At 39.8% G+C, this 13,354-nt stretch overlaps 1 protein-coding gene across 2 annotated transcripts in view; it reads left to right on the forward strand.

Moving 5' to 3' along the window:
* Nucleotides 1-13,307, forward strand: part of zfpm2a (zinc finger protein, FOG family member 2a) — a 155,876-nt gene extending 142,569 nt beyond the window's left edge. For both annotated transcript variants that reach the window (XM_084088484.1, XM_084088483.1), the window contains exons 6-8: nt 8,172-8,378; nt 9,256-9,477; nt 9,854-13,307. In XM_084088484.1, the coding sequence (XP_083944610.1) occupies nt 8,172-8,378; nt 9,256-9,477; nt 9,854-12,324 (2,900 nt within the window). In that variant the 3' untranslated portion in view covers nt 12,325-13,307. The remainder of the gene's footprint in view (nt 1-8,171; nt 8,379-9,255; nt 9,478-9,853) is intronic.
* Nucleotides 13,308-13,354: the final 47 nt, after the last annotated feature.

Genomic DNA, 13,354 nt, shown 5'->3' on the forward strand with positions numbered 1-13,354 from the left:
TCTGTAAAGGAGTGAAATCCATTTAATGTCCATGAACGCAAGTTTATAAATATCTGTAATTTTCTGTCGCTGTTTGGATGTAGTTAAACATATTTGTTTTCAATTGTAAAACAATATGTAGTCATATTTGCATTTTCTTCTGTCACTTGCCATAATTCTTACCTTGCAATTAGGATTAGGCATAAAATAATGTCATGCATGTGAAAATTGTCTGAGAATTGAACAAATAGTTGTGAATTGGCTCAGAGGAAGGCAGTTTTTCTGGTGATTAAGTGATAATGCAAGACTTCTTAAACCTCACAGATGGTCGTCGAAACCAAAAATGCTACAAAAGCCGCATAATATTTTGAGAGCAAGTGTGACGTGCTAGAGCAAAACAGGCACTATTTTTGGAATCAGCACTCCAAAATTAGTAAGCAACAAGTACTGGATTACATTCAGCAAATATGATTCAGGGCGATGTGATATTTTGTTTACAACTTTGAAACATATTTTTTTACGCTGTAAGATTGTAGATGATGTCTTTCTGCACCATTAGAAAACAAAACTAAACCTTTGCAAAAATAATTTGCATTTAAACAGGTTTCCAAACCCTCTCTCGTCCACCATTGTTCAGACAAACACTGTCTCAATTGTTTACTGTATTAATATCCTAAAAAATGACACGCTCATCCTTAAACGCCCCAAAATGCATTATCACTGTGAGACATCTTTGTCAGACTCTCTTCCTGAGATCTGTCCATGTCACAGCGATCCTTCATCTTCCAAAATGGTTGACAGGTGCATCAATCTGGCTCAATCTCCCACGAAAAAACGTCATTGCCAGTCGATGTTTCCAAAGAGGAGAAGGAGCCATTTTTTGCAGGCCGTGCATTTGCATGAGGGCAAGCATCCACGGGCCCATGTGGCACGGGGACGGAGCCATGTTGGAAGAGAACGGTCCCGCTGGATCCCGGCCGTTCACCTGCTCCCCGGCGTGGAGCATGCTGGGAAGGGGAAGCGGGCCACCGACCACAGCTGGGGGTCTGCCGCTCAACTCAACACTACCGCTCCCCGCTGCCACGAAGCCGCGACGTCCCATTAACGCTGATGGTCAAGACGGGTGGCGTGTGTGTGTCCCTCCCAGCGGGGGCCGCAGTAAACACATGTCGACTAGCCGCAACCATTACGCGGTAACCTGACGAAGTGAGCGCTGATCTCGGTGAGAATGTTTGCTCAACACTCTCATTTACCCTTGAGTATTTCACGTCGAGTGAGCTGAAGATGAAAAGCAGATCAAATTCTATTTTTATTTTTCATAATTAAAAGCACGTACAAAACAAATGTGTCATTTCAAGCCAAATATATATTCATTTTCCACTGCGGGATGCTTGCTTTTCATCCATAAATGCTTTTTTAACATTCATGTGATGTGCAAACCGAGTTTGGGTTTGGCGTTAAACTGATGAACGGATGTGTTTTTATAATGCTAATTCACATCACAGCTGTTGCTCTAAACACTAAATTAAAGCTTTTGTCAGTGTGATTCTCGAATCTGCAAATGAAAAGTACTTCTAAAGGGATTTGTCAAAATCAGCTTTTAATCATTAAATAAACATCAAATTTTGACTTATAAATCATTCAGTATTATGAACACGCATTTCATAATCAGAAACCTGAACTGATTTGAGCAGGAATTTTGTGCAAATGTAATATTGAGAACTTTTCTGAATGGTACTGAGGAATTACTATACTGTGCCATAGTCTACTATATGACACTACTAATACCGACATGTTTTATAATTTTATATGATGACAACTGTCATTGTATTTTCTTGAACTCTTCCACAAATGTATCATGCGCAAAGAATGTGAGCATGCGTTGAGTAATTCTCCTGATGCAAGCAAATGATGCTTCCGAAAATACTGTAAGACAATGAAATAGCTGAAATGCTTACAAAGGAGTGAACTCACTTTTAAGAGGAATAAGGAAGGGACAAGTAGCTGTGTGTCTGTGTTTGGTCTCGTGTGGTTTTGGGATGAGCAGAGAGAGTTCTGATACTGTAGGTCAGATCTGTATTACAGTATGTGAACAGTGCCCCCTTATGGCCATACACAGTGATTGTTGACATTGAGACAGAATCATATCAGTGTGATGGCTTATCACTAACGGACTTGCTGTATTGGTTTGTTATGTTTTTGGTCTTATAATTACTGGGGTTCAAACTGTAAGTGTGCATTCACGTGTAGTTCAAAAACTAGTGTTAGCAAACACTGCCTGTATGATCATCTCTTTACTTAGTTCAGTCTGAACCCAAGTCAGCATGACATGCAACCCATTTTACTTCCATTTTTTATTTTTTATTTACCACATCTATTTCTGAGGCAAAATGAGAAACTATTTGCTGTTTGTTGGTATTAGTTTTTTTTTTTTTTACTTCACACTTTACTATTAGCAACTTAGTGCATTCTGCCTGCTAGTATAGCGTTGTGAGAAGCATTTCATCTCCTTCTGATAGCTGATAAGCCTATGCACAATTACTTTTTGGCATTTAACATTGTTTCGTTTTTTTCTCCCTGCTGTCTAATCAGGTTGCCACCCTCCATTTAAGAACTGCTCTCTTACTTGTTTTTTATTAGCCTGCAGTTCTTATGGAAAGAAGCAGAGGAACATAAAGTCATAATTACATGTTGTTCCTTATGCAGAAGATATTAACAGAAAGGAGCTAGTGGAATATTCTGTTATTTGCTCTGGCTTTGCATGTAGTGAATGAATTATTAAATACTGAAGGTAAAAGCCGCCTGATCTTTCTGGAACCAAGACACAATTTACACATCAAATGCACCATTATTGACACAAAATATAAAGGATGCATTTGCCTTCCTTTGCCCCAGATTTGTTTTTTGGCAGTGTCGTTTTTGGCGTAGCGTTGACGCTCCGTCACGGCCTCCGATGCAGCCTTTTGTCTGGACAGATGGGAGAAACAAACACAGATATGTTTAACTATGCATTTTACAGCAAACTATTAAAGTCTTCTACTGTTTACACATGCAAACATTTGAGTAGCTGTCCTCCGGCCAGTTCATTAGCAAACCCTTCTGTCGGCTTTTGCCACAAAAAGACGGAAAGAGACAGCAAACGACGCTAGAAAGGCTTGTTTTGTGCTTTTACAACACGGTCGATCTTTTAAAGTGATCATTCAAAGTGCTCGTGCCCTGCATTAGGTGCCTTTGAGGCTTTCAGACGACGGCTCATCCTGGTGTGTTTGATTAGAGCGGCATGGACTTACACATGTAATTGCATAATTCTGAACCCCCCTGTAATTCCTTTATGTGAACATCTTTAAGTAAGTGTTTAAAAGCATCATTAGTGCGAACGAGGGGGGAGTTTGGGCCGCGAGGACGAGCCTGCGCTAGAGGATTCTATACCGCGAGATTGTATGAAAAGAAGCTTTTTTTTAAAGTTATCTGGACTATGTACAGGATACCGGGTTTTGATTGTTTTAATGAAGCAGCTGGCGTATTGTGTGTCCTTAATTCCTCCATTGTTTTTGGAATATGTCATAGTTCTTTATTCTTTTATCAGGTGCGCTGCAGGAGGATGGAGACAATAGGCTTCATTGCGACTGCGTTGGCCGCGGCACAAAGGCCTTCTGCTGCCTTCAGACAGCTCACAGGCGAAAGCAGCACCGCGCTGGCTACGCTTTTCACCGAGGGTCCCGCATCTCTCACTTTAGGGCTGCCCATCGACCTGTGCGTTTCAGTGTGTGAACTTACAATGGCACAGACAGGAAGTCTCCATCTGAACTGTGGTTGTTCTTTAAGTTTGACTTTTTGACCCTGCGAGCACCTTGAGTTGGAAACGCTGGCCTGATCTCCCATGCTGTACTGTACCTGCGAAGGGTTCGAGCACACTGCATGATGAAGTTAGGTTTTGTTTGACATGGAATACTACTCTTACTGTTGCTGCTTTATTAAGTAGACATTGTGCAGAAAGCCAATTTTCTACTGCATTTGCCAAAAATATGAAGTACAACAAAGTCACTGTATCCATCAAAGCATAGTGCTCAATTTCAGTGTGATGGAAGAATTGGAAGTAACATAATCTACCGTGTGTGTGTGTGTGTGTGCGTGCATGTGTTGCCATAACATTTTTCACAAAATTGGATTAAAAATGCAAAGCTTTTATTTTTAAGATGATAACGGGCAGCAGTGTGTTTTTTCAACTAGGTTGCAGGTATATTCTTCTGGTAGGGTCACAGTTGGGGGAAAAAATGCTAAATGCTAATAATTGAATGTATAATCATGTACCATTTAATCATGTATTAATAGCAGAATAAATAGGCATAATAGCTTTTAATAGGTAGGAGAAAACATTTCCCCATATCTTTTGTTGAAGTCAAAGGTCTTCCATCCAGTGTAAAGTATTTTGAATCAAAGTTTTGAAAACTTCAGAATTTAGAGATATTTAGGAACTAGATTTTGATTGATTTATTTTTTAAATGCCATTATTGATAATTTAGCATTTGTTGTGTCTATGCAATGCATGGTATACTATTATTAATTATTAATATTAATGGTATTGAAGCATATTCCTAGTTTTGTATGATACAGTATTTTATTAACTAAAACTAAAAATGATTAAAACTCGTTTTCATTCATTGAACAAAAATGCTGAAATAAATTATATATATATAAATATATATATATATATATGGAAAAACTTAAGCAAAAATGAGAAATGTTGGCAACTAACTGAAATCAAATAAGTTTCAGCTGAAGATCTAAAAATAAAATAAAGCTTAATTAAAAATATTTTTTTTAAAACAAAAAATTACAAAAACACTAAATTACTAAAACTGAAAAATACATACACTAAAATAAATACATAAAACTGAATACATAAAAGCTCATTCAAAATATTAATAAATACTATAATTTTGTTTAAATAATACTAAAATAACACTTTTATGATACGGTTTTTGGTACTTGGAGTTGTTCTAGAAGCTGAAGCAAAATCAGTTGAAAACCTCTGCTGTAAATCATAAACTTTCAGCCTCAAAAACATCATCGGAGAAGGACTGTAACACTAATATCTTTCTGATTATTATTACACCTTATTTCTGGGCAGTCGAAGTTTGTCAGTGATTCGCTTTGAGATGTTGAAACTGGCCATCCCACAATGCCGCAGCGGTTGTGGCACCCTGCATACATCACATTCTGGCTTCTTTTCTAGTGCAAGTAATGAGTTCTTCATGCAACTTCCAGCAGTATTGAGCAGGCAGAGGTGACCTGCGCCCTCCTGCTGTTGCAGGTGACAGTTTTGATCTGCGCTGATGGCGACGGTAGTTTTTGTTATTTTAATTAGGAGATAAGGAACGAGAGAGCCTCTCCAGGCAGTGTGTGGTGTGTGACAGGATCCCGCTGATGAAGAGGACCCGTCTGAAGAGCGTGTCTCCCCGCTGCAGATCCACACGTTGATAAGCTGCTCTTTCTGGCAGCAGTCTCGCATTTTTTTTAACACACTGAAGCTTTCGCAGTCAGTGCCTGTGTTAGAAAGCCATTTCATTCACTAACTTTATTTCTTTTTATATATCTGATCTGATTGTATGATATCTTTCATTTTTGAGCACCCCTGAAAAATAGAACATTACAGTGATTATTCAATGATGTGACTGTCAACAGTCTGACCTAAGATTCCATCTTGTGAAAATTTGTACTGATTAGCAGTGTTGGGGAAAGTTACTTTTAAAAGTAATGCATTACAATAAAAGTAATGCATTACTAACTGCTTTAGTTACTTTTTAAGAAATTGCGTTGCTTTTGCATTACTTTTTCTCACCTTGGCTGGGCTTTCTTGTTTGTTTTTAATAACAAAACAAACAAAAAATCTATTTTTGGCTAAATGTAAAAGCTTTTTTCTCACCAAAAGTGAAATGATTAAGCCTCAGGCTAAAGGAAATGCAAATTCGTGCATGTACAGTAGAGAATGCTCAAATAAACCTTTCAGCTGTGCTGACATTCTGGATTACAGAAGAATAGCACGCAGGAGTCCAACATTCATAAAGTGCAACATTCTTACTTCAGCAATAAATAAAAAATAGACAAACGTGGTCATTCTTGCTTATTAGTATGGTTGAATTGGATCATCGAAGGTCAGCAGTAAAGACATTGCTTAATAAAGTGAGTTTAAATACATATAAAGTATATTTGAGTAATTTAACATTTAATTAGTGCAGGTTTGCATTATATTATGAGTTTGCATTTATTCATTTTGAAGAATACTAAATCTGTTTTTGTGCTGGTGAGATGTGCCTGCTCACATTTAGTGTAGAACTACAATAACCATGTTTACACAGCGCACACAACGCCTCTGCACTTACTCACGATTTCTCTCGACATGAGGACAGGAGTGCTGTCAGTCAATAAATAGGAAAACAAGGTAACTTGCGTTGCATATTTGAAAATTAATCCGTTACTTGTAATGCGTTACACCCAGCACTGCTGATTAGCTTTTGCACGACTACTTGTTTTTATTAGTCAACTTGACCAGCAAAGTAGTTAGTCAGTGGGTCAGTGTTTATGTTTGCCTTTTGTAAATTTTCCTAAATTCAGGAATTACATTCCCTTCCTGTTTTTCTCTCATTACCTTTCCTCCCAACAGCTGGTCTGAAAGCACAGCTCATCTTCCCCTCTGAAGCTCAGTCAGTGTGTTTGAGAGCTAACAGAGAGCTTTAATTAATTGTCCAGCTTCCCTACTGAAACAATGTCCTAATTCTGCCATTTAGCATCTGCGTATCATGGTTTGTTGTTATCTCGGAAGCCAGATTTTTTGTAAATAGTCATTTTTAAAACTTTAATCTCTTGAATGGCAAATGAAGTGTGGCTGAAATCCTTCCGTGTGTGAAGATAAATGCTATCTGAGCTTAAACCCCTTCCACTGACTTCCATCTATCCCTCCCTGCTTTTCTTTTCCTGTCTACTCTGAGTATATTTAAAATGATCAAGCAGAATGTTTGATCTGAACTCCAAATGTTAGATGTGCAGTAGACCTTAAAGATATACCATGCCTTTAAAGCAACATGATTAATTAAAGCTAAAGTGTGTAACATCACCACCCAAAAAGAGTGATTTTTTTTTTTTTTTTTTTTTTTAAACCCAATCCCCATCTTCCATTAATTGGACAGATTGTACCTCCCCAAACTCTCACTATTTTTACCCAGTGTTGCTGTGTCTGGCTGTCAGTAATGTTTTACTGCAAAAGTGTTTATGAATTTATGGCTGTCTTGGAGTTTCCGGTATAATTTCCAGATAAAGTAAAATTAGCATTTGATGGGGGGAAAAATACAATTCCTAAGTGTGAAAATGTATAATAAAAAATCACAATTTTCAGTTTTTAAAATTTTTTAAAATGCTATTTATTTCTGTGAATGTAGAGCTGAATTTTCAGCAGTGTCGCATGATCCTCCAGATGCTGATTATGCTGCTCAAGAAACATTTCTTATTATTATCATTGTTAAAACCTGGAAACCGTGATACATTTTTTTCAAAGATTATGTGATAAATAGAAAGTTCAAAAGAATAGCATTTATTTTGTTAAATTTTGTTGAACCAACTTAATAAATTTAAGTTCCTATGTCATACTAACTTGCAAAAGTTATGTATGACATAGGAAACTAGTAATTTGCTCAAAACTGGCATTTGCACAGTTATTGTTTATTGAGTGAAACAACACAAATCATGGTCATCATGTAACCACCCACAGCATAAGCACACCACCACTCTTCTGCACAATGGTAACCTCAAAAACAAAACTGAACTCTTTACTGAAAAACCTATATAATAACACTTAATTTCAAAATTTACTCTCCTAATTCAGTCCCATGCAAAGCATGCTGGGAACTACAGATCCACTGCCCAGGTAGTTATATCAACAAAAAATGATTAATGTAGTCCCAACTCAAAATTATTAAGTTATCTTCCATTTTACAAATTTAAGTGGATTTAACAATGAATTTTGTGACAAAATGTTTAAGAACTGTGTTACAAATTTGAACAAGCAGCAAAAATCTTGATATAAATGCATCATAACAATGATCAAACTACTTTTACAAGAAAAACATTTGCATACATTTTAAACTGAAGTGGCTAAATGCAGCTAAATGATGTGTCTATTATTCTCTGTCACACAGGTGGTCAGTTGTGGTGCACCACTACCAAGAACATGATGGAAGGCGAGGAGCTGGTGGCATTCGCAGTGGACTTTGACTCTCGATTGCAGGCGGTCAATCACATGTCTCTCGGTGAGGGCATGTACCCAGCACGCCTCCTGGACACCATCCAGCTCCTGCCCCAGCAAGCTGCCATGGCCTCCATATTACCTACAGCTATAGTCAACAGTAAGTTTAGTCAACTCTTTCTGTTTACACGCAAACTCAATAACTGTCTACAGGCATCATAAACATGTATGCATAAACATATAATGTACTTGTACAATAAAGCTGTAGGGTTTGGTCTTGCCGTAAAACTTGGTCCCAGTATTGCTGCATATGGGGTTTCACCTGTTCCGGAGCTGCACCGTTAAGCACTCCAACCAATCATTTGAGCCAGTTCAGAACAAACTACACTGAAAACAGAGTATGCGGTAGTTATTCAGAGATTAACCTCTACTGGAGGAACAAGATGTTCTGCCCTTCCGTTTAGGGGTACAGTAAACATGTCTGGACTCTGACCCAACCTTGTAATTGCAAAATTCAAGCCATTTGCAAATACTTTGTTTGTTGACTTTATCAGTGAGGTCTGGAGTTCAGCTTGACACAGAAGATGCTGCTAGCAGATGGTGCAGTGTTTTCATTTGCCCTTGAGGAAAGGGCACAAGCCTACTGGAATCATCTCTGTTGCCATGCAACATCACAGCAGAATTGTTATTTAAAACCATTTTATTAGACTATTTGAGTAACTTCTCCATCTTCTTCCATCAGCCGTAAATATGAACTGACATACAGCCGTCCCAAACACTCCTAATGCCCCTTCTGATATATCCCCTATAGGGATGGGATTAAGGAATTGCACAATTCCACCATTCCAGTTCCACTTCTGAAGAACAAATGAAAAGGAAAAAGAAATACAATTCCATAGCCAAATGATGAGAATTTCATTAATAAATACAATTGGCAATAACTATATAATGAATGACATTAAACAAACAATAAAAACATAATATTATATAAAAATAAACAAATTAATATAGTTTACATGCTTGCATCTGTGTTTCAGAGGACATCTTCCCCTGTAAAGCATGTGGGATATGGTACAGGAGTGAGAGGAACCTTCAGGCCCACCTGATGTATTACTGCAGCGGGCGGCAGAGGGAACCAGATAATGTCCCAGAAGAGACTGATGCCAATTCCCACCAAACTCCCAGTATCTGCCCTTTCCCACAATGCAGCAAGAGCTTCAGCAACCCACGTGCTCTGGAGATGCACTTGAGCTCACATAGTGAGTACAGGGTATTCTGTTATCATAATTAAAGTACATTTTGACCATTTCTCTTTTTTTTGTCACAATCAATGTACATAAAAATTGCATAGGTAACTTTTTAATTGTTAATTTAACTTACTCATCACCCATTCCTATTTAGTACTCATTTAGCAGTCACAAAAATAGCAAATCAGCAGCCGAACCCAGCCAACCTGAACATTAATGAGAAAGATGATTAATTATATAAACAATTTCAAATTATATTAATATTATACTATTAGTTTCACAGCATGTTTAGTAAATAGACACAAACAGATCTATCACATACACAATGTAAAATTAGTGGAAATGCTAGACTTACAAAAAAAACAACTGTCTTTTTTCTTTCTCATAGGTGTCAAAATGGAGGAGTCTCTTCCCCCTGGCACCAGCTTGAAATGCACAATCTGCAACTTCACAGCAGATTCACTCCTTACATTCCAGCACCACATTCTTTCACACCTGTCACAGGCAGCCTTCAGATGCAATCACTGCCACATCAGCTTCCAGAACCATAGGGAACTGCTGCAACATCAAGACTTACATGGACACTCTGGGAAGATTCACAGGGAGAGTGACAGCGAAAACTCCCCACGAGGAGGAGAGGAAAGTCTGCAGGCGGCAAGAGCAGAAGTGTCAGGCAGGAAGGATGTAGTCATGCAAAGTCCCAAAAGCACACCCAACAAGGCCAACAGTCCTGATGGAGAACTTGAAAGACCTGAGAAAAAACCTACCCTCGGACTGCAGAAGGGGGAAAGTCACCCAGGCAGCAAGGCTAGTTTCTCTTACACCAGAATCAAATCGGAACCCTCAAGTCCACGGCTAGCCTCCTCTCCTGTCCAGCACAACATGGGCCCAACCTTCCCCATGGGTCCGTTTTTGTCGCAGTTTGCATTCTCCCAGGACATTTCTGTGGTACCACAAGCATCTGAGATTCTAGCAAAAATGTCAGAGCTTGTGCATCGCAGGCTACGCCATGGAGGGAACAGCTACCCTCCTGTCATCTACAGTCCTCTGATGCCCAAAGGAGCGACCTGCTTTGAATGCAACATCACCTTCAATAATCTAGATAATTACTTAGTTCATAAGAAGCACTACTGCAACAGTCGCTGGCAGCACATGGCAAAGTCCCCAGATTTCTCTAGTGTTCCGGACAAGGTTTCCGATGCCATAAGTCCAAACAGTGGCCACACTTCAGTCGGTATGCTCCCCGGATGCCTTCCATCGGAGACCGACAGTCATCTCGTGACAACAGCTTGCTTGAATTCGTCTGTTTTGGATATTATGAATGCTAGTGGGAAAGTGCCTGAAAAAGACCTCACTGGGCAAGTAAAGAAGGTAACTACACCAACAGGAGTTGAGGAAAGGCTTGGTGGAAAACAGCCTGAGGTGAAGAGTCCCAGCACATCTTTGGTGGAAAGTGACAATGACCCAAACAAGACCACCTGTGAAGCATGCAACATCACCTTCAGCCGGCATGAAACATTCATGGTTCACAAGCAGTACTATTGCGCCACTCGCCACGACCCACCCATGAAACGCATGTCCGCGAAGGTGCCTGCCATGCAGCGGACCATGAGAACGCGCAAGCGGAGGAAGATGTATGAGATGTGTCTACCTGACCAAGAGCAACGGCAGCCCATGGGGCAGCCGGGCTTCATGGGTTTGCCCAATCTAGGAAATCCCTGTACATCCCAAGAGACGGTAGAAAGTCTGGCCGACCGCTTCCATCCACGATGTGACATTTTTCCAGGCCTTGTCCCGAAACACTTAGATGCTTCTCTAACCGTCTCCAAGCCCATCCTTGCCCCCAAAGGTAACACTATTGCAGACCCACAGGAACTAGATGCTCCAATAGATCTCAGCAAAAAGTGCTCACCTCTTCCTGACAAGTCGTGTAACTCCCCTAAAAGACTGCTGGACTATCACGAATGTACCGTCTGCAAGATAAGTTTTAACAAAGTGGAGAATTACCTAGCACATAAACAGAACTTTTGCCCTGTCACAGCTGCTCAGCATGGTGAGATCTGCAATCTGGAGCAGGCGATGTTCCAGGGCATTAAGAGCGAAGGCAATAACTCAGATGACATCTATGACAAGAGTTCTGTGAAATGCGAGAAAAACGGTGGCAACAAGTTAATGGTGCAAAACGGAGGCATGTTCCAACCACACCTCGGGCCGGCACCGGACCTGAAAGCTTTCGGTGATGCACAGCTCATGGCCTCGAAAGATGAGAACAAGAACATGTTTTTGCCTCACTGTCTCTATCCTGGAGCAATAAAGAAGGTGAAAGGTACAGAGCAAATTTCGCCGTATTTCGGGATAAAGAGCGGCGACTACATGGCAGGGAGTCTCGCAATGCAGGGTGAGGCAGCCGAACAGGAGCAAAGCAGCAATGGCGCAGGAGAGACGGGCACAGAACCACCTGCGGCCAATGGCTGTGCCCATCCCAGCAAGGAGCCACTGCCCCTGCTGCCCAAAAACAGGGGCATGGTGATTGTCAATGGTGGTCATAAAGAGGATCGCCAGACACCAGCAACTCCCCAGCAAGAGAATCAGCCTCACAACGCCTCATCACCAGAGGAACAAACATCTCCCACGTGGGGAGCCGAGAACCCTCCCGACCCAAACGAGAATGTATCACCCACTTCTAAATCACCCATGGAAGAATCCGCACCTGCCGGAAAAGGCATAAATGGTTCAGCACCGCCAGCAGGCAGTGGGAAGTACTGCCGCCTCTGCGACATCCAGTTCAATAACTTGTCAAACTTTATCACTCACAAGAAGTTTTACTGCTCGTCACATGCCGCTGAGCACGTGAAATGAAATTATGCTCTTCTTCCCTTGTTCTCCCCTCTTATTTTGGGTACACGGTCGTGTCTGAATTAGTGCATCATGCAGTTTTATATACTGCTTGTGGACAATCAAGAGAAGCTTCTTTTTTCGTTATTTGAAGACTTAATGCAAAATGATGAAAAAAAAATCCAAGTGTAATATTGGTGCCACTTTCACATTTTATTTATTTTACAATCAGTATTAATAGGAGTAGTGCTCTTAATTTAAATTCAAAGAAAGTTTATATCAGAGTTGTTTGTAATGTTAATGTATAGTCATTCTTGTGTAGCAGACATATTGTTTACAATGTATGTTAGGTTCAAGGAGACAATAGGCACGGGATACAAAACTGAAATGCGTTTTAGACCCAACAATAGCTACTGGAGCACTTGTGTATTCTTATTTGCTGGTACAGTCTTTTGTATATGTCAAAATGTCACTTGCAGTATGATTCTCTTGACTACAGCCTTAAAACTGTTTGGAGGGTTAACCAGGCAAAACGCTGCAGCTCATGTTTTGGCATATACTGTACACATGGCTTTGCATATACATGTTGCTGTTTGTCTGTGTCTTTTCTTCGACTCAGAAGTGGATGTTTAAATGAGGAGGGCAGCATTCTTGTATAGTACTTGTATTTCTGTTTGCTGAAACACCTTGTTCTCCTTTTTAAAAATTTGCTCTCGGCGCAATACTTTGTAAAAAAAAAAAACCAAGAAAAAAAGGAGGGCGGGAACATTACAGAAAGCAGTATTATAAAGGGAGAAAAGCAGCTATTCCTTACTCCTGGAAAAAAAAATGAAATTGTACAAAAATCAGGTTTATCAATGGTGATTATTGATGGGTGGGACGAGACAAGGGAATACTGTAAAAATGATCATTCCAATGTCCTTATGTAAGAAAAATATTTCTTAAAAATGTTGTTGCTATGCATGTATATGGATGGAATAAAATTCCAGATCTGTTGGAAATTTTTATTTTGATGTGGTGTCAATTAAACTTCAATCCTCAGGATAAACACACT

Source organism: Abramis brama (assembly GCF_963993115.1).
Source record: "Abramis brama genome assembly, chromosome: 17".
Classification (NCBI taxonomy): Eukaryota; Metazoa; Chordata; class Actinopteri; order Cypriniformes; family Leuciscidae; genus Abramis; species Abramis brama.